The following is a 20,755-nucleotide window of genomic DNA, read 5'->3' as shown; positions in this document are numbered from 1 at the left end:
TGAACATTTACATTATTATAATGTTCCCTTTTTGGAATTCATAAAGTAAACATTGTCTTAAAAAATGTGTTTCGTCCAAAGAAATGACTACCTATTAAATTTTTCAACACGACTAAAGAAGTTGAAAACAGAAATTGAGGAGAAATAAAGCCTTTTAATTTGGGGATTAAACAAGCGTATTTGAATAAAAAATAATATAGATAAAACAATGTGAATATTGAGCTAATCAGTCCTTTAATTCAAAACTGGCAGTACTTTCTTACTATACCAATAGGTGGCCTTTTTGTAAATATATTTTAAACTTTTAACATTAAACCAAAGTTTATTTTCTATAATTCTGGATTTTTTCTTCTTCAAATTCCATTTTTGGAGTGTACCATAAAAAACAGCACTGAAGCAAATGGATTCGAACCCGGGACCCTTACCTTACAGTGATGAGCGCCTGTGTGAGATGTCAACACCTAAACCATTGCGGACACCTAGGCCCCATGGTTATTAATATTAAATTTAGCTTCAAGGAAAATAAAAAAATTAAAAAAGCTATTTATTTTTATTTGAAAAGATTCAGAAAAGAATTTATTTTGCCAAACAATCTGTTTGACCACAAAGTGTAGAGTACTACAATTTTTTTGTTTAGATTTTATTTTTATTTATTTTTAACACTGGCTCAATTGCATTTTGTCTTCTTCTTTCTGAGCTTCTCCACATTCCAACCTAATAAAATCAACTATTTTAATTTGCGCGTCTTCTACTAGTTGTCCTACTGTGACTGAAGGATCTAAAAGAAATTCCTGATGAATCATGACTGTTTCACTGTCCTTGTCTTCCAAAGGTTCATCTTCTCCTAGTTTGCCAATTTTGGAAGGGTCCATTCCTGGAAAAAAGCTCAATGTCAAAAAATGCCTGGGATCTCAAGTGTCCCTCTACTCACCTATAACATGCTGGCATAATTGCTGAACCAACTGCTGGACCTTGTTATCGTTTTTGCTCGTCTGATAGACAATCACAGCGCCATATTTTCCAAATTGGACTTTGCCAGAAGGGTTTTCCGGCTTGGGGTGGGCATAAACAGCTAAAAACATATCAGACGGAGTTTTGATGCTCATGCCTCTCCTAATTGTTATATTCTCTCCTAAATTGGATATAGCAAGGGCAGTGTGGTCGCCAAGTGATTTGCCATCGGTGCTGTGAATTTGTTTGAGATCTTTGCCATCTATTAAAGTCTTAAAATACACGATTTTTTTCCAAATGTAATTATAAAAAATCCAACAGATACCCCTACAATTATGAATTTTAAGTATTTAAATACTACCTTCGTTAAAGATGAACTTGTTGATTGTGCTACATCCTTTAAATAGGCATTGGATATGACTTCGACTAAAGATTTGAATGATTTGTTTCTAGCAACAAAATCAGTTTCACAGTTGACTTCAACGGCGACAGCAGAATTTTCTTTTACTGCGAGCCCTATCAGGCCCTGGAGAGTAGTTCGACCTTCGAGCTTTGTCGCCTTTGCCCATCCCATCGTCTGAGCCTGCTCCTTCAGCCATTTCTCAGCCTAAGAAAAAAAAAATTAAAAATAGGTATTCAATTTTAACTACAGGGTGATACAAATTGCTAAAATAAATTGTAGAATATACCAGTGTATGTAACTGAAATGTTTTCCATTTTATTGCATGTTTCCTAATTTATTAACTACCGTAATTTTCTTATCCTTAGTTTTTGATTATTAACACAATAGAAGGGGTCTTACTTAGCATTACTTTGTAAATGGCCACGATATGTTACATCTTCCATGTAATTTTGTAACATCTTCATAGTAAAATTTCTCAGCTTTTCATCGATGAACTCCTTGATGTGTTTTCTGAAGTTCTCAAATTGATAACATCGTTTAATCCCATTTCGACCCCTCTCAGCAGGGCTTTTATTTTATTTTTTATTTACAGAACTTTTTTACTCTTTCTGTAGGAATGTCTGTCAAAAGTTTAAGCATGATGAAACAATTTTCAATGGCCGTTTTCAGCAGTGAGGATGTTGATTCTCTCTGTATCAAAAAGGCAGATGAAGCATTTTACATCGGCCTTCCTCAGGCACAGGAAAGCTATCTGATAGATGTTGCTAAACAAGCTAATGCTCTTGGAATTCACCCAGGAAATGGGTTTTTATATAAGCACTTCTAAATCTATTATGGAGTCTGTAGGAGTTGCCCCTGTCCCACGGTATCACTGATATAATCAGGATGTACACTTCCTTGAAGAAAAAGCAAATGAAATAGTGTTTCCTGTACTAATAAAAGCTGTGAGAGGAGGAAAAGGGATGAGAATTTCATAACAAAAGAAGATTTGCAGAGCCCGGAATGAGTGAAAATCTGAAGGGGGGGATGTCAGGAGTATACCATGGGCGGTTCAGCATATGTCATCCAATCTCTAAAAATTTCTAGCATGTAACTGGAACGGGTGTCTGTCTGTAGAAAAACAATCCCCTTGCAATGCTTCTTATACTTTAATATCTCAAATTGTGTGAATTAACAGTTTGGTTGGGCGGAAGAAGCGCACAATAAACATAATAAAGCACCTCCTTCCAATCATACCAAATGAACAATACTACTCCTTTGGGATGTAGGCTTTTGGACTTGTTAATGGTGGGCTGCTGCATTTTCACAAGGATTTTCCTGACTGAACACTGTTGTAAAGGACTCACTTTTCATCCCGTTACTAATCTTTTTAAAAATGGGTCATTGACATTGAATTTTAGGACGGAATCAAGATGTAGATGCAGTTCATAAATTCTTCTGTCAAATAATCATCCAACAAACATATCCAGCTACTCTCAGATGCTGTGAAACTCTAGTACAAAAAGTAGATCGGGGATGAGGCCAGGAAGACAGAAACAACATTTATTTTCTTGTCGAGCTTTCGGCAGAATATATCGCCTTCATCAGGACTCTGTATTAACAAATTATCTGTTATCCACACATGTACTTGTTCATATAGTATAACGATTTTTTTTTGAGTTAGTAATTAAGGAAAATTTTAAAAATGTATATTTGAAAATTTACTTATGTTAATTTGTTATGTAGATGTTTTTCCAGATGACAGTATATAGTCCTATCACTCTCGTGTTATCCTTTCTAATTATAGCATTGAGTTTGCCAGTTTTTGTAAGGGTTCTTTTGCCATAAGCTGTGTCTGGCACACAAGATATCATCCTTTCCCCAGGTTTTGGAGATGTTGGATGCATTCACTTTTTTTTTTACAAGATTTGTTAACATGTTAATGCTTTATAGCTTCTTGGCTGTCTGACCTTAAGAGGATTTTTTTTTCGTCAGAGCAAACTTTTTTTAAGATTTTCTAAATATACTTCCCTAATGAGTTTGATTGATTTTCATACATGATCCAGTTCCTTCAATTGTTTTGGATCCATTTGTATAGATCTGTATGGACCATATTGTATCTTACTTCCTCTTGATTTCTTCTTCTCCTTTATAGTTGAGAATTTATAGAATGCTTGTAGAATGTTTCAGAGATAATATAGTCAGTACCCATTTCTAGAAATGAGTGTATTATTGTTGTATGCCTGAAATGTTTAATCCCCATCCAATTTAATGTTTTTGGATTCTAAATGAACTTTTTCTAGATCTCTTTCAATGGTGGTAGGTTTAGCAGCACTTCTAATGAGGTCGACGGGGTTGATTTCATTGTCCCAAACAGTTTTCTAAGCAGCCTGAAGAGTTGTTTTCTCTTTGAGATAATAAAAACCAATAATTAAAATTGTACTATTATTCCCTCCGTTTTAAATAAGCAAAACAACTTGTAAAAATAGAAGATTTCAGAAAAACTGATGAATAAAACAGCTTAACTTTTCCCTGTTCAGAGTGTGTAAATAATAATAATAGTATTAATAAACATTGCTTCAAACCATAACAGATAAAATCAAATTATTGAAAAATGCTACAGACTTACTTTACAAGCCAGTACATATTTTTTTTAATGCCCTTTTGCTTTTCAATATAAAAATGATGCTTGAAGATTGAAATGGAAGCTTTAAAGAAAATTCCAACAATGGTTTCTACAAGCCAGGGTTCTAATCTTTTGGATGTTTCTTATATAGATTTTAATTTAAATTTAACATAAAAGAGACTTGAATATAGTATGTTCAAATGACTATCATACAGTGTGGTAGACTTCTTTGGCAATGGATTTTTCATCTATGGTAACAAAGTATAAAAATAGAAAGTGCGAAACGAAGCTAGGTGAAAACACGTTGAGTTGGCTGGAACTTGGGTCCATCTTTGTCTATTACTCGTACGCGTTTTGACTTTCAAATTGAAACTGGAATTGAAAAACTAACTTTATTCAATCCCTTTAGATAATTAATTATGAATAAAAAATATTTACAGCGGTTCAAGCCTGATAAAGCTAATACAAAGAGGTCCATTTACAAAAATAAAAAGTAAAGTATTTCCTATCATACAGGAAGACTTCACGTCAAAATTGGGTGTAGCAGATGAGCAGTCAAACCACTTTATAATACATTTTTCAATTATCATCAATTAACAAGTGATGGGTTCTGCTGTGATTCAAACTCAGAACCAATGGTGTGGCAAATACAAGTTGGAAACCGTAACCTCTCAGCCACTGCAGTTCCTTTTTAATAAAATATTAAATTATATAATGTGAAAATTCTTTACTATAGAAATTAAATTAAAGGGGTAATTAAAAATTCTTCAGTGCCAAGTTGTAAGAACAAGAGTTAAACAAAGAAATTTTATTTAAAAGTGGAAAGGGATTGGCCTTGACGGATAGACTGAAGAAGGGAATTCCATAGGTTGAAAGCAATGAATGACAGAATGCAGAGGTCATAAGAACGGGTGTTAACGGGATAAAGAGATTAGATATGTAAAGAGGGGAATGGGAAGATATATGATAAAGGAAGAGGCCAAGGAATTATCACTTGTGGTAGATAACTCCTCGGAGTACAGCTCAGTCATGTGCGATCACCTTAGGAAGCCAAAAATAAAACATACAAAATAATTTGTTATATGTTTAAGCTTGTCTTTAAGCTTCCCAGTGCGAGTGAATAAGGAGGAAACTAGGAAATTACGCATACCAATGGGAAGAATGGGAAGAAGATATTTCTTCATAATCAAAGAGATTTTATTTAAAAGTGGAAATGGATTGGCCTTGGTGGACAGAGTGAGGAAGGGAATGGTAAAATATCAGATAAAGGAATAATTAGTTGCAATAAGATAATCACTCAAACAGAGTACAGATCAGTTGTGTGAGATCACCTTGGGGAGCCAAAGATAAAACGTACAAAACAATTCATTAGATGTCTGCTTCCCTTCATCTTCCAATTCCATTTTTTTTTAAATTCCTTTGATCTGGATGTACCTCAAACCCAATTCAATGTAAATTTGCATAATGACACAACAGTTCAGCTAAATCAAATAACCAATTGAAAAACCAAAGTTAGAGGACACAAAAAAATGGATCTTTTCACATGCTTACACAGCACAAAAAAAAGATTTATTGAGAAAAAAATTCTACTTGAAAAATAATGACACAAACAAAACAATAAATAAATAAAAAGCTCTGTGCCGCGATGGTACAAAAAAAAAATGGAATAATTTTCTGTTTGTTCTGAATATGCCACAAAAGTCTGCTTGCACAAAATCTACCGAGTCATTCCATTGTCGGCAGGGCCGATGACGCCCGAGGTTCCGTAGGTATGCGGTAATGTCTAAGCTTCCCAGTGGGGGTGAATAAGGGAGGAAACCAGAGTTTACGCTTACTAAGGGGAAAATGTGACTGGTACAGCAGAACTGATGAAGGGTGGCAGCTTAGGGAAATCTGGGTTATATGGTGGTAATCTCAAGGTTCTTGACCATGGGTCAGACGAAAATAGGGCAATTGTTAACAGGTGACAACTGGATCCAAACACAATATCCTAGAACTTTTCAACATTCAAGTTAAGCTCGTCTTCAACAGCATAGGAGCTAATTGAGTTTAAGACCTACTGAATTCTTGCAATAGTGACTTTGCGCTATCGTCAGTTGAAACTGATCCAGAGCCACCCTCTACGTGTACTTCTGACTCGCAGACTACCATCAACTTAACATGACACAATTCGCTCACTGATATATCATTGCAATTTTTTTACTTGGCTACCAATGAAAATAAAAAGTATTACCAAGGAGAGATCATTGTTGTTGACTTCCAGAGCTTTCTTGCAGTTGGCAAATGTGTAGCCAGTTTTTTTGCGCAGCTTGGCCAAATCACTCTTGCTGACACTGGCCCAGAGGGGTCCATGTGCATGAAGATATCGTACAAATTGTTTTAACATCACCACAAAAGATGTGATAAAAAATTAATTTACAAAATTAAAATAGAACTATTCCGACCTGGTACTTAATAAAATTAGCTTATACTTTAAAGCTTTGACAGGAGCAAGGATGAAAACACCTCAGTCCTCACTGATAGCTGAAACCTCTGTGCTGTTACTGGGAAACCACAACGTACAAACGTCAAAAACCAACCACTTTTACAGTTCCTTTTAAGTTTTTTATTATTTTTCAAATTATATTTAAACAATGATCACTATTAATCATGATCATAACGGAAAATAAAGCCCTTCGGCTTTAATCTCTGTACGGCGACTTCTCTTGACATATCACGTGGGAGGTCTTGAGGTTTTGTTTACTTTCTAGCCGGTTCGACCATACAGGATAATTAATTGAGAAATAATTATAAATTGGCCGAAGAAACTGACAATATAGAAAATTTGGACTTGAATATAACACCAGGACTATTGCTGAGGGCGCTAGCCTTCAATATCAGCAGGTATTTATTTATTTCAACTATGTAAAAAACTATAAACTATAGACATACCTTTTAGCTATTATTGCAACAGAAGAGCACACTAGACACAACCGATTTATTTGATTCTAGTCTGTTGAAACACAGGCATAGCTACTCTTTAGGCATTTGGTCGAGGATGCTATCGTTAGTATGTACTTTTGCATGATATATACATTGCCAGCTATTGGAATGCAAGTTGAGGTACTTACTGGCAATGCCGGCGCTGGCACCATCAGGGGCAGGCAATAGCTGTTTACACATTGCTAGTAACTGGCGTGCACGAGGTACACTTTTTGACTAGTTCCAGCTACCGGCAATTAATTAGTATTATTCGTTTACATTGTGCGAGTAGTAGACAAAACAACTTTATGTTTACTCTTGTGACAGCTTGCCTTTTATCACAAAAATGTTTTATGCACATAGACAAGTGTTTCGAAAATCTAATTGTTCAGTTTCGTTAATCATGCAAGGAACTTTTAGAGGAATTGCTATGAAAGAAGGAATGTAAAATTTTCTATGTTTATTAACTTTACTAATGTGTTCAAACCTGCACTATGAATATCACGATTTTGATACACCCAAGGAAAATGTTAATTTTATTTATTTTTTAGTGCATAACAGGGATGACCCTCTAATCAGTACAGTCACATAACAATATTTAAAATTCAAAAATACAAATAGTTTACAGAATAACAAAATCAATAAATGAATTATAATCTAATTAAATTAACATTTATCACCTTCCAAAAGACACACATCTTCATCAATAGAGAGCCATCCTGAAGGGAGAACATTTCGCACAGTTTCAACCATTCGTCATACTATCCCATTGGTGTCCTAGGTTGTAGATTAGGTATTTATTGCTAATAATGAAAACGTCTGTCCAGGAATTTTTTTATGGGTCCTTCCAGCAAGAACACTACTTGTAGGGATATAGGAGTGTATGATGTAAACTTTCCATGGAAACAGAAAGATTAGGCACAATACATAAATTTAGGATCTGTGATATATTTATTGTTTCCTCTAGAGCTGTGATACTATAAAACAATTTGTGATAATTCAATTACCCGTGTAGCATTGTTCTTGTTATTCTCATTTATTTATTTATAATTTTGTTAACACATTTTTTGTTAATTCATTTGTTAATTGTTATCCTATTTGATACCTAGTGGGTTTTTTAAGAAGATTTTTCCAACTATTTTCTTGTTTGATTAATTTAAAAAAATAACAACTAGGACTAGGTGCATTGATAGGAAAAAGTTTTGAAATAGGACGTAAAAGTGCCCCGCCACTTCCCCTGCTTAATGAATGTTATGTAACACAATGTATAAGTATTTTTTTAATAAATGTTTATTCATTCATTCATTCAGATTAGGTATTTAATAAATTTCCACTGAACACCTTAATTGATCTTAGATTGAATGCCCCAGGGAAACCAAACCAAGCTGCTGGGCTCATTATGCTCTGAACCAACTCAAAATATAGATGTTTTAATGCAGTAATATTCTGCAAACTTGATGGATCCCCTTGAGGAACCCTAAGCTTCTATTACTCTTGGCCAGAACTAAATTAATTTGCAGAGAAAATGTACACATGTCAATATTTACTCCCAAGTCACTAATCTCAGACACTCCACTCAAACGAGATGCTAGTTAAAAGTAGGAGGAAGGGTAGGATGTTTCCTTCTATAAAAATATATAAACTTACATTTATCAGGATTAAGAGAAAGTTCATTCCTCAGACTCCAAGAGGCAAACATATGTAATTCCTCCTGGAAATGCGCATTTCAACGGCAAAACCTTTTATATCACCTGCCAGTAGTAAAAATTCTGTATCTTTGACAGGACACATCACTGATGAAAATTAAACATAAAATTGAACCCAAGTGATATCCTTGGGGGACACCAGATGTCCACCTGTAATGGTTCTAGAAAGCCTACCTCTAAACTATTCTATTTGAGAAATAAGATCTAATCCAAGCAAAAAAAAAAAACTGCCGCCAAACCCAAATTATTCAAGCTTACCCAAAAGTAATCCATGGTCCACCATATTGAAAGCTTTAGCAATATCCTTTAAACTGCATCAACTTGACTACTATTCTCAATAGAATTTAAAATGAATTCCTTGTACATTAATAGTTAATCATAGGTGTGCATCTTTCAAAAACCTATGCTACTTATCAATAGGGGTGACAGTAAATCAAACATTTTTGGTTCGCAAGGTGTTTACAGGTGTTGCCAGTCGGTACTTACCACTGAATGGCAAGATCAACTTGCATCCTTACTCGCAAGGTGTGAATCAGGCTTTAGTTTCAGTTTCGTTTTTTGTTTTGTTTGTAAACAATTTCTCCTTCTGGTTGTAGTTTCTTCTTCATAGATTTACTTCTTTTAAGCCTTATCTGTTTCTTTAAATGCTCAATTATCCACGTAGTACAACCTGGTGGAATCTTGGGTACCAGGACACGAGGGAATTTTGTGCAATTAAAAAGAAGTCACACGAGCTAGAGGAGGATACCAAACATCTGAGAGTGCAGTAAACTGCCCAATGACTCTGGGAATTCAAACAAGATTGCCTTAAAGTAGGTTCCCGGATATGAAGGCTTATACAGAAATGAACAGGCTGACCAACAAGCCAGAAAAGGGGCAACTCTCTTAACCATGAGACTAGAATCACAATTAAGTACTCTGGAGTGTTGGAAACTGGAAGTAAGTTGGAACTGGTAAATTGAGAAAGTACTGGACAAACACTCCAGGTATAAGGCAAGCTAAAAGATTTGTAAATCTCTCAAAACAGAAAGCAAACGAACTCCTCCTCTCAGCTGGTAGGATTTGAGGAGAATTATAGGCCTCTATACCGGCCACTGCTCTCTTAACTCTCATCAGAAGATGGGTAAAGCTGAGACAGAATCATAGCGGCTCTGTCAGGAGGAGCTAGCGACATCGGTGCATATCGTTCATGAATATAAAACAGCCCGTTTACAGCACAGACACTTTGGCAGGACATTCCTCATATTAAAGGAAATCCATGAAGAGGCACCAATTTTTATAATATTATAAAATAAATAATTATCTTTGGTATTGAATATGTATAACTATGTATTGCATGCAATAAATATATACATAAATTACTTATGTACATTTGATTGTTAATGGCTTTGGGTTATGGAGATGTTAACGGTTGTTAATTAGGTTTCACCCTTCTGTGCTTCCAGTTTACTCCTATGTACCTGTTGCTCTACACATGGTGTTAGGGTTTATTGAAACTTTAGTAAAGAGAAGTGTCCCTTGCAGAATTTGAATTACAGTGAATACATGGCGGTCAGAAAGTTTTGTGTAATGTGGAAACAAGGTAGCAAGCCTTACAAATTTATTTGGAATACTTGTAGCTTTTAAAATTTCCTACCAGTGCTCTATAACTGTGGAGTACCGATGGTGGTTAGAGGGAGATTTCATTTTTTACACTTAACTTTGGTTCCCTAGTAAAAAGGGGTAGTTTTGATTTCTAGGGTAACTTTATTTATCAGTTGGTTAATGTGTGCTGTAAAATGAAGTTTTCTATCTGTCAGGACACCAAGCTCTGCTAGTATCCCCTATGATTTCCTGATTATTGATGAGTAGTCTACACTTCATAAAAAAGATAGCCTCGGTTTTTGTTACGTTTATTTGTAATTTACTCCTATTACAGAAACGTTAGGTTTTTGTATGTGCAAGGTTTAATTGATTTACTAAAGCGCTTAGTCTCCAGGATGATACATATAATGTAACGTCATTGGCATAAAGGACCAATTGGCACTTTTTGTTCATACAGGGGAGTGTGTTTAGAACGATAATAAAAAGGTAGGACCTAGGATAGACCCCTGAGGAACACCCATGACAATCTTAAATGAAGGCAAAAATGACTTATTTAGGGATACCTGAAGGATCTGCCCTTTAGAGAGGAATAAGTGATTTTTGTCAGATATGAAGAAAACCTAAAACTGGGTTTACTCACTCATGCAACTGTTTAGCAAAACGGAAAACATTGAAAAATGGCAAAAAGGAGGGAAAATTCAAAAGGTGCGGATGAGATGGGAAGTTAGTGTCCGAGTGGATCGAGGTCACGATAGCTCAAGTGGTAGAGCAGCAGCGTATCTAGCTGAAGATCATGGGTTCGAATCCCACTCGTGCCATTGACTTTTTTATCTCAACTAAAAACCTTAATTAATTGTGTAGCAAAACGTCTCGGTAATATTTCCTCGAGGTGAAATAAGTTGAGTCATCAGTTGCACGAGACAAACATGTCATTTATAACTAGCTGCATTTGCTATCATGGCCATACTTTAAGTTGAAAAACAAACACAGAAAATGCTGATGGTGGATCAAAGATTTATTTCGTCGGTGAACCCCATTAGAATTCCCTAACCAAGTTAATTTCCTTCCACGCATCCACTCTCTTGTTCTTGTTCTGATGAGTTTTATATTTAGCATTCCACAAAAATCAGTTGTGAAACATTCGAATAATTAATGCACATTTCCTGGTTCAGGTCAGCTCACCCTGAAACATCCTCGTGCCAAAAGTTTAGCAATCATGGCTAGGTCTCTATATCATGAGACATGTTTCACAAAACAGTCGCGCAAGTGAGTTTCGTGCAGGGGGAATCCAGTTTAACAGACCTAACAGGACTTAATCCTTAATAATTCAGGCTAGGAAGTTTCCACTATATTCGATCATTTTGCTGACATTATATAGGATATATCTGTGTCTATGCATTATTAATTTGTGTTGATAGTTTTAAACATTTAAAAAAATCAACTTAAAACTTTTTTTCTAGCAATGACATCTATTAGCGTTATTAAACCTGTACCTCCAAAAGATCTCAGAGCGGAGATCAGCTATTTTATAAAAAATGCCTCCAAGCCTCAAGAATGCGATATGTTTGAGCTGACCCGAAAAGCTCTTGCACTGCTACAAGCACTACCGTCATCACGAGATGCCATATTCGAATATTTTGGCACAATTTTCGACCAATCCACTTTCAACCACATGCTTGAAATTGAGGTAATGGTATTTACACTGGTTTTTAAAGGTATATACATTAATTTGAAAACGTCTTTAGAATAGAGGCAAGCAACCGTTGTCATCGTCGTCGTTATCATCGCAGCATCCTTTGGACAACTCTCTTCTTGACGAGGTTCACAATGAATTGCACAGTTTTATCTCAAGCCAACCCTTGGGATGGGCAGTTATCGTATCAAACTGGTGTTTTGAACTTTTAGGTATTTCATTAACGTTTAAAATATAAATGTTAAAGTCTTTTTTCTTTTTCATTTTTGTATAGTTTTAGTTTATTAATTTTTCTTTATATTAAGATGAAGTATTTTGGAGACAACAGTGGCCTATTTCTGGGCTCTAGGTTTGAACCCTGCATAGTACATGGAATTTTGATGATTTTGTTTTTTAATTTGTAAAGTGGTAAAGTAAAATTTGTAACTATTGTCTACTACAGCTAAGGGATAGTTGGAAGCCCAACTGTATAAAAGTACCGTACTTTATAATTATATGTTACTACTACTATTTTTGTAGGAAAACTGTCAGCCCAGTATTCATCTAGGGGTCGCTCTCCTGTAAATGGCTCATTGAACGACAGCTTACACCAGTGGCTTACTTGTAAAGCCACAAGAACTCTTATCGACCTCAATATTAACTGTTTGAAACATTTGATCGGGAGTGAAGAGAGCGATGGTTGCATAGATGTCCTTTTAGGTGCTTATTATTTAAAACAGTTGATGTTAAAGGAACTTTTATTTTTAAAATTTATGTTTTTAGACACGTGCGTTAAACACAGTCCACATTTCGACTGGGCAGTTGCATTTATAGGAACACGCTTTCCAGAAGCGGTCATTTCCAGGGTTTTAAGATGCGGATTACAGGATTACATAACTAAAAAACTAAATACAAATGTAAATATATTTGGAGTTAATATATAAATCATTTATCTAACATTTCCATTTTATCAGCTACCAAAGTTCCAGTCGATCATTGGTATTTTAATGCATTTAAGCGGTAGCTATCAGGATGTTATCGAGCAATCTATGCTCACTTTATTCAAGGTATGTTTTTTCAACCCTTTGGAAGTTTGTATACATTAAACGCATTTAATTTTTACAGGACAGTTTGAATGTACCAAAAGTCATCGAGGAGAGGGACTTGGTGATTGACAAGTTAAGCACAGTACCGTATCTTTTACAGCTGTCCTCTTTAACTTCTGTACTACTTTCTGCTTTAGTCCAAGTTGTCATTGAAGCCTGTAAGCTTGTTATAAAAAATAATTATTAATAATTTTACTGTATGATTTTTTTTTAAATATTTCTTTTCAGTTAAGACACCAATTTATGGAAAGATGGAACGATTTGGTGAAGAATGGTCCCAGTGTGCCGGATCAAGGCAATCTTTGTTCGACCTATTGATACATCTCATACTTTCAGTGACAGAAAGGGCTGATCAAATATTTTTCTTGATTCTTGATGCGACGACTGATTCCAATCCAACAATCGCTTCCGTAGCTGAAGAAGTCCTCGGTATGACAAACTTTTCAATTAGTTTGTGTCCTAACTAATGACTTGTATTTTCAGAGCTTCTAATTAAAGAAATTGAAATCGCCATAAAAGGGAATGCATCGAAAGTGCCATTTTTAGAGTCAATACAGAAAAATATCGAGGACATCTTTCCGTTGCTTCTCAGCGAGAATAAATCTCACATAAATGCTGTATCTTCTATGATCTCGTTCATTGGTATTTTCATCATTGTACTTAAAAGAAAAACAGAAATTATGAAGGGTTCTGATTTACAGGCCAACAGCAGCCATCCATCTTACCACAGTGTGTCGCTTATGTACTGTTGAGATCAAAAGACGATGAACATCTAGCCTCTGTTGTTAAATTGTCCCTCGGCTATAAAAGCTCCAACGTTCTTAGCCCAGCTATTACTTACGCGCTGAAAGAAAGAGAAGTCGAAGATAAATCAAGAATTTGGGACAATATAACAAAATTAGTCAAGTAAGTACTACTGCCTGAAGCAAATCTTTGCCCTGTTGTAGACTTTTCGATTTATTAAGTAAAGAAAAACCAAAAATAATACTTAAAAACACACACACACACACACACACAAGGGAAGCAATAAACAAAATAATAATACTAATAAGTACCAGGTAATCATCGTACTTACCAGGTTGTGCCTAGGTCATACCCAGATCAAACACGGACACCTTTTAATAGAGTGAAACCACATGTGGAGAAATTATTTGGTAGAGGACAAAATAACAAACCACAAAGAACTAACAAAATAAGTGAACAAAGAAAGAAGTCTTGGGGGGGGGGGGACCGGGGGACCGGAAAATAATGTCGTTTCTGCCCATGTCAGTATTAGTTTGTTATCAGCTCATTGTGTACTTCAAAGTCATGCAAAGACATTTTAAGGTTAGAGTGACTTGTTTACTCATAAATAATTAGATTTTAAATTTTTTTGTCAGCCAAATACCAGAAGAGGTACATATCCAACTTTATTTTCTTTTTAATTTTAACTATATCGCAACTTTTTCACTTTTTAAATGGCAAAGGTGGTTGGTGCTAAGTTCAAATCTTTTTGACCCCTATCAATCAGGAAGGAACAACTTTAGACAGTGACATGTTAAAGGCGGAAGTGGAAGCAAATCCATTTCAGACAATTGAATAGCTGTTACACTTAAACAACATTGGTCAACTATCCATGAACATTTGCAGCAGATTAGTAAAGTGTAAGCAGAGCAGGTGTTTGGGGTCCCATTTAGTCTGTCCAAAGAAAACAAAGCTAACCAGTCCACCACACGCAACTTATTGCTTCAGCGTCACAATACAGAATCATTTTTTAATCCCCCTTTTGATAATCCAAAATGCAAAAGGATCTTTACAAATGAATCACCACGCCATACAATTAAGCCAGGTTTTCACCGCAAAAAGGCGCTTTTGTGTTTGGTGGAGTATTCCACGGGATTGCTCATTGTGAAGTGCTGAAACCTGGACAAACTGTGAATGCAGACCTTTACTGTGAACAATTCAATCGAGTAAATCATCGTTGATTGAAAAGCGTCCAGTGAATGTCAACAGAAAAGACAATTAACAAGATAATGCCAGACCACACTGCACAAGGCAAACCCTGGAAAAAATTAATGAATTGGAGTAAGAAGCCTCACCCCTCCATACTCATCTGATATTGGGCCATCTGATTTCCATTTATTCCAATTGCTATAACATTTTCTAAGTGGCAAAAATGTTTTTAACATGGATGATATACAAAAAGCCATCTCTAGATACTTTGCTGAAAAACCAATTGCTTTTTATCGATCTGGCATTAAAAATTTGCACACTAGATGGCAAAAGGTTGTTGATTGCGAGGGTGAGTCATTGATTAAAAATTATTATTTAGAGATCGTGAGATACAGTCTGGTGTTATGTAGGCATCATCATTGTATAATTTCATATTCATATATTATATGTATTAGTATAATGTAAGCAATGTTTATAAATCCCAGGCCCTGATCTCAATAAAGATTGAAACATTGGTATGATAAAGAAAATGTTATTCTAAACATACATCACACCAGACCACATCTCATGATATCTAAATAATCATTAATTAACAGTCACTAAATATTACTCATTGATTAAAAATAAAAACTTGTTACAAATTTATCTGTTTTAATTTATTGTAACAAAATCACATTACTTTCTGTAATCCATTATCTTAAAGCCATAAGTATTTTAAACTGTATATAGATCTTTGGACCTTTATGTATGTGACAGTTATGTGTTATTTCTTAGAACAAATGTATTTATTAGCGTGAATGGAGTGGTTTATATCCTTGTTAAAAAACAACAACTTTAACATGTCAAGTTCAAAGGCAGGGTCACTGGATTCAAACCCGTGGCCTTTACCTTACAATGATGAGTGCTGAATCAACGTTTAAACCGTTGTGTCCACCGACACCCCCTTCCTTATTATTTCCTAAGTAAAAAAGGGGGGGGATTTTTTTCAAGATTATGTTGATCTTCATTGATTACTGCCTTGATTTGAATGTCTTCAACTTCATTTGGATGGCTAGAATGTCTTTTAACATGTTGACAACAGAGAATCCCCCCCCCCCTAGCATCTGAATTAGAAGTAAGTCTTTGAAATTCAAAGGAAGTCATTTCTCAAGTAACTCACTTTAGCAAGTTAACCCCTCCATTTGTGGGAAAAAGATCAGTTTCCTGAACAATGGAAGGACACATTAATAATGCCAATACTGAAACCTGGAAAGCCTTAATCAGACTTCAACTCATGCCACCCTATATCTCTTACTTCCTGTCTGCTTAAGACATTCAAAAGAATGGTAATGGTGGCTGGAAAGCAATAAAAAACTGCCCAACTCACAAACGGGCTTTAGAAAAGAACACTCAATCACAGATGCCCATGGAATACTAGTCACAGACATACAACTAGGTTTCACGAATAACCAAAGCACTTTAGCATTGTTTCTGGACATATCAGCTGCCTTTGATTCCATCAATCTGTTCATTCTAGCAAAAAAAATGCAAAAGATGGGTTTACCTATCAAATTTATTAAAAACACAATCACTCTCGTCTCAGAGAGGAACATATATGTCCAAATAAATGACATCACTCTTGGACCGAGGAAAGCTAGTATTGGATTGCCTCAAGGAGAAATACTAAGCCCACTGCTGTATTTGCTATACGTTGCAGATGTAGAAAATGTAATAACAAAAAATATTAAAATTATTCAACTGGCGGATGACATATGTCTACTCCACTCACAAATCAGCAGAAGCGGCAGTAGAGGCCATGGATTTGGTGGTGACAAAATTACTGAACTGGACGTACACCAACGGATTAAATATTTCTGAAGAAAAATCAAAAATATGTTATTTTACAAGATCCATGAAGTCAAATTTCTCGGATTAATATTGGATCATAAGTTATCATGGAATGGCCATATTGCTGCAATTGAGACCAAAGCAGAGAAATTTTATAATCCACTGAAATGTATTTCAGGATATGCTAATCCTACAGTCAGCTTACTCTACTACAAAGCAACAATTAGATCTATAATTGACTTTGGATCAATTTATTACGGACAAGCTTCTAGATCAAAATTAAAGAAATTGGACATCATACAGCACAAATCTCTCAAAACTTGTTTGGGGTCTCTTAAGAGCACCCCCAATGATGTTATCAAAGCTGAATGTAACGATCAGCCGCTGTCACATAGAAGAGAAAAACTGGCAGTACGGTTTGTGTTACGCCAAATGGTGAAAAAAACATCTCTTGCTCAGTGCATCTGTGATTTGTCCATAATGAATCTAACAAAAAAATATTGGCAAAAGAAAAAACCTCCACCGATTACCACGAGTTTTACCTCTCTGGCAAAATATCCAGAAAAAATCGAACAAAGAGATACCCCTCCAATTTTCTCTACAGAGCTAAAAATAATTAGAAACGCCCTTAATTGCTATGTACTAAGAGACTACTCCGGACAAATCCCATAGCAGTTAATTAACAAGTGCTTGCTGATCTTCAGAACTTTTCCCTAAAGACCACTTAACTGTTTACATGTCTGGTAAGGTTGGATGCTCCTGGTTCTGCCCTAGCATCAATAAAGGGGAATCAATTCCTCTGCTGGCAGAGATATCAATTTATTCGGCGGAATTATTAGCAATTAAGGCAGCGTTAACTTTCTTTACACTCTACCTTCCTACAACGAATCACATTATAATTTGCACAGACAGCCTCAGTGCAATCCAGTGCTTGCAAAACTCATGTACTAACATTAAGAATTATATTGTAGCTGATATAAAAAAGCCTGTCAACAACTTTTCCACTTTAGAAAAAAAGGTCTGTTTCATGTGGATTAAAGGACATACGGGCATCTACGGCAACGAAACAGCCGACAAACTTGCAAAAAATGCCACACAGTTACTCACCCTTAGAATCATAAGGATTCCTTATACAGACCTTTTTCAAATATTGGGCCTCGGATAAGGGAATGGCTTATAAAACATTATTTCCACTAGTGAAAACAATACCATGGTTTAACAAACTAGACACGGCAAAAAAAGACATAACCACCATACATCGGTTAAGAACAAACCATGGCATCTGTGCAGCGTATCTTCACAAGATTGGCACAAAACAACACCCAAATTCTGACACATGTGGAGTAAAGGAGGACCTAATGCATATAATGTTTCACTGCAGCCAAAATCCGTCAGCCAGAAATAAATTCTATCAGGATCTGGAGAAAGAAGGAGTAGAACACCCGACTACTGAAAGTAGAGCTCTATTCAGAATCCCAGAGTGTATAACTTGATACTACAATTTTTAAATTACGTGTCTGTGAAAATATAATATGAACTGTTTAAATTGTGTATATTCTTTGTAAATGGCTGTATAATTGTTTGATGCCAAAATTAAAAAAAAAAAAAAAACAGTGTTCACTCACAAATATTAAGTGAAAAATATATTAAACAAATATTGGTACTGTATTTCTTTTAAGCACTTCACTCTTTTTAGCTTTTGGTGTTTTTTTCCTGTACAAAAGTAAAATATTGCAAAAATGCTTTGATGTTACATTTCAAACGGGATGTATGTACTAATGTAATCATCCTTTCTCTCCAGCTTTTACACTAAATAATAAAGGAGGGTGAAATAATTCAAGATCAAATGTGAAAGGAAATGTGGATAAAATTCATAAAACAAAAACTATAGCATCATATAATGTGAAGTGATTCAATTATGCTTCTGAGATATCTTTAATGCTATGTTTGATTGGCAAGGAAATGAAATGCTTGTGCACTTATCCTAATATCAACTTTACTCGTCTTCTTTGTCTAATTTTTGCTTGTAATTTTAGATGGGAGGCAAGCGGTACATTAATTTCTCTACCTATACTCGAGGCGGTTTATGACAATCTCCTAATTATCTCAAATTTATTGTGCGATGAGAATGACATTTCAATAGCACATACAATCACTGAACTAATAAGGAAGCCGATATCCGAGTATCGGAAACAACCACATTTTGTTTTGAGCAAGTCGGTGATTCAAGCTACTATCACTTATTTTTACAAGTGCTTAGTGTACTCAGGTAAATTGAAACGCTAATGTTTATATAAAATTTTGTCATTACGATCATTTTGGTCTGCCTATTACACAAAGAAGATGACAAAACGCTGAAATATGTCTGACAGATCGACCCAGCGAGGCTGGACAGACCAAACTGATCCGTAATGTCTAAATTTCAGGTATATTACTCTGCAGACAAATGGAAATATTTCACAAGATAATAAATAAAATTATAAATAAAAATGTATAAATAAAATTTATTTGGTTTGCTGTTTTGCATTTTAGAAGGGATTGAAGAGATGAAGGGATTGCGGGCTGTGAATTTGATATTAAAAAAGATCTGCCAGGAGTCAGGAAGCCGAAGGATATTCGCCCTAAGGGAAATTTTAGAAGGAGCCTTATTCCGCAAACCTTCAGTTTTATTCGGTGCCATGCCCCATTTCTCTCCTCCTCTTATTGAGTCCACAATCAGTCTAATGGAAGAAAATATGAAACAGGTACAGGTTTTTTTTATTTTTTTTATTTTCCCATTAGACCATACCAAACTTATCTATAAATTTCCAGGGTCATACTGCTTTAATGGGCCAGAGGCATTCATCAATTTTTCACGCTGGAATTATCGGCAACGGAAAGAGAAAAGCCAGCCCAAGCTGCCCAACATCGTACGAAGATATCATACACAACACAAATCTTTTGCTTTCAGTTTTAAAAGCTTGTTGTACAGGCGAATCAAACGAGGAATCACGGGATGCTGTGGTTTCAGTCGCTCTCCTACTCGTTGAGCTTATTTCACCTGATGTCATGTATAATGGTTTACCCTGGCCAGAAGAAGACTTCTGTAAGGTCTGTCTTAAATTTTTATTAAAAATTATAAAAGTAATAATGTACTTTTTTTTCAATTCAATTATTTAAGGTTACTGTGGAAAGGGATTTGTCCATTAGGAGAATTTTAGATAACGTCCCTGTTGTGTGGTCCCTTTTGGCTTTTATTGCTCACCATAGACCAGCATTGTGTTACTGTTCTGTTATTCTGCGCGCAGTTGTATGTTTTTCATTTTTACACAAATATTCAATTTTCATCGTAGAAATTAAAATGAGTTATAATTATAGATTGCAACACTGTTAGGGCAGTGGTTTGCGGAGAGTCAGCAAGGGCACGGACCAGGACATAACAAAGCCTTGGTGTACACAACAGTCAAAATACTTCAGATAATGGCTTTGGGACAACTGCTACCTCCTCCTTTGACTGCTCTTGGAGATGTAATCCCTTACGTCCTTCCAATACATGTAATTCTATTCTGCTTGCTTCAACTTGATATCATTCCGTTTTAACGATTGTCACGTTCTAGGTTGTTCAAATTTTAAGGGATTGTGTCTGGAACTACATGAGGGACAATGTACCATCTCCGGCTCTCTTCACACGCGATGCAAACGGCAATATGTGGAGGGACACATCGACTTCCAGACCACCGAAGCAATATACGGAAACGTTGAGATTGATCATGCTAAGCAATCTGCCATCTCTTGGCTCTCTTTTTCATACTCTGTTCGTTGAGGAATCCAGTTAGAAATCAGCATTCCTTGCAATATTTTATTTAAATATCTCTCATTTTTAAATTATTTTAATAATGTATTCATTTTGTAAATAATATTTTATAAATAAAGATTTATTTTGTAGTTGAGATTTGTTTTTGTTTAACATGTCAATAATGTATACACAGGTTGCCATTAGTGATATCAAGGTTGATTTGAAGAAAGAGA

General features: G+C 35.4%; 2 protein-coding genes across 3 annotated transcripts; one reads left to right on the top strand and one right to left on the bottom strand.

The window, feature by feature from the left end:
* Nucleotides 1-531: 531 nt before the first annotated feature.
* LOC106665730 (elongation factor Ts, mitochondrial) lies at nucleotides 532-7,760 on the bottom strand. Of its 2 annotated transcripts, none has more exons than XM_014392395.2 (4): nucleotides 7,601-7,760; nucleotides 1,313-1,558; nucleotides 932-1,223; nucleotides 532-874 (listed from the first exon to the last, which is right to left on the bottom strand). In XM_014392395.2, exons 1-4 carry the CDS (start codon nucleotides 7,652-7,654, stop codon nucleotides 657-659), a joined length of 810 nt encoding a protein of 269 aa, XP_014247881.1. In that variant the 5' UTR covers nucleotides 7,655-7,760; the 3' UTR covers nucleotides 532-656. The 2 variants fall into 2 exon arrangements, with proteins under 2 accessions (XP_014247881.1, XP_014247880.1); XM_014392394.2 differs by lacking the exon at nucleotides 7,601-7,760 and adding an exon at nucleotides 6,193-6,496.
* On the top strand, nucleotides 6,519-20,674 carry LOC106665729 (integrator complex subunit 5). Its single transcript, XM_014392392.2, has 16 exons — nucleotides 6,519-6,842; nucleotides 11,671-11,897; nucleotides 11,956-12,115; nucleotides 12,423-12,602; nucleotides 12,666-12,799; nucleotides 12,857-12,949; nucleotides 13,008-13,146; nucleotides 13,217-13,417; nucleotides 13,472-13,630; nucleotides 13,690-13,894; nucleotides 18,784-19,016; nucleotides 19,280-19,491; nucleotides 19,559-19,837; nucleotides 19,908-20,036; nucleotides 20,105-20,281; nucleotides 20,344-20,674. The coding sequence occupies exons 2-16, from the start codon at nucleotides 11,673-11,675 to the stop codon at nucleotides 20,560-20,562; spliced, it is 2,745 nt and encodes a 914-aa protein (XP_014247878.1). The 5' UTR covers nucleotides 6,519-6,842; nucleotides 11,671-11,672; the 3' UTR covers nucleotides 20,563-20,674.
* The last annotated feature ends 81 nt before the right edge of the window (nucleotides 20,675-20,755 follow it).

The sequence above is a fragment of the Cimex lectularius genome, unplaced genomic scaffold (genome assembly GCF_000648675.2).
Source record: "Cimex lectularius strain Harlan isolate CLEC.00 unplaced genomic scaffold, Clec_2.1 scaffold104, whole genome shotgun sequence".
Classification (NCBI taxonomy): Eukaryota; Metazoa; Arthropoda; class Insecta; order Hemiptera; family Cimicidae; genus Cimex; species Cimex lectularius.
Note: the sequence above shows the minus strand (reverse complement) of the source record. Positions and strands in the feature narration are given on the sequence as shown.

Excerpts from the sequence above, each read along its gene's own strand:
- LOC106665730 (XM_014392394.2), bottom strand. The coding sequence starts at position 6,345 with ATGTTAAAACAATTTGTACGATATCTTCATGCACATGGACCCCTCTGG. Across the intron at positions 1,559-6,192 it reads ACAACAATGATCTCTCCTTG|GCTGAGAAATGGCTGAAGGA; the intron begins GTAATACTTTTT and ends TTTTTTTCTTAG. Across the intron at positions 1,224-1,312 it reads CAAGTTCATCTTTAACGAAG|ACTTTAATAGATGGCAAAGA; the intron begins GTAGTATTTAAA and ends GTGTATTTTAAG.
- LOC106665729 (XM_014392392.2), top strand. The coding sequence starts at position 11,673 with ATGACATCTATTAGCGTTATTAAACCTGTACCTCCAAAAGATCTCAGA. Across the intron at positions 13,418-13,471 it reads CGTAGCTGAAGAAGTCCTCG|AGCTTCTAATTAAAGAAATT; the intron begins GTATGACAAACT and ends TTGTATTTTCAG. Across the intron at positions 19,838-19,907 it reads CAGAAGAAGACTTCTGTAAG|GTTACTGTGGAAAGGGATTT; the intron begins GTCTGTCTTAAA and ends CAATTATTTAAG.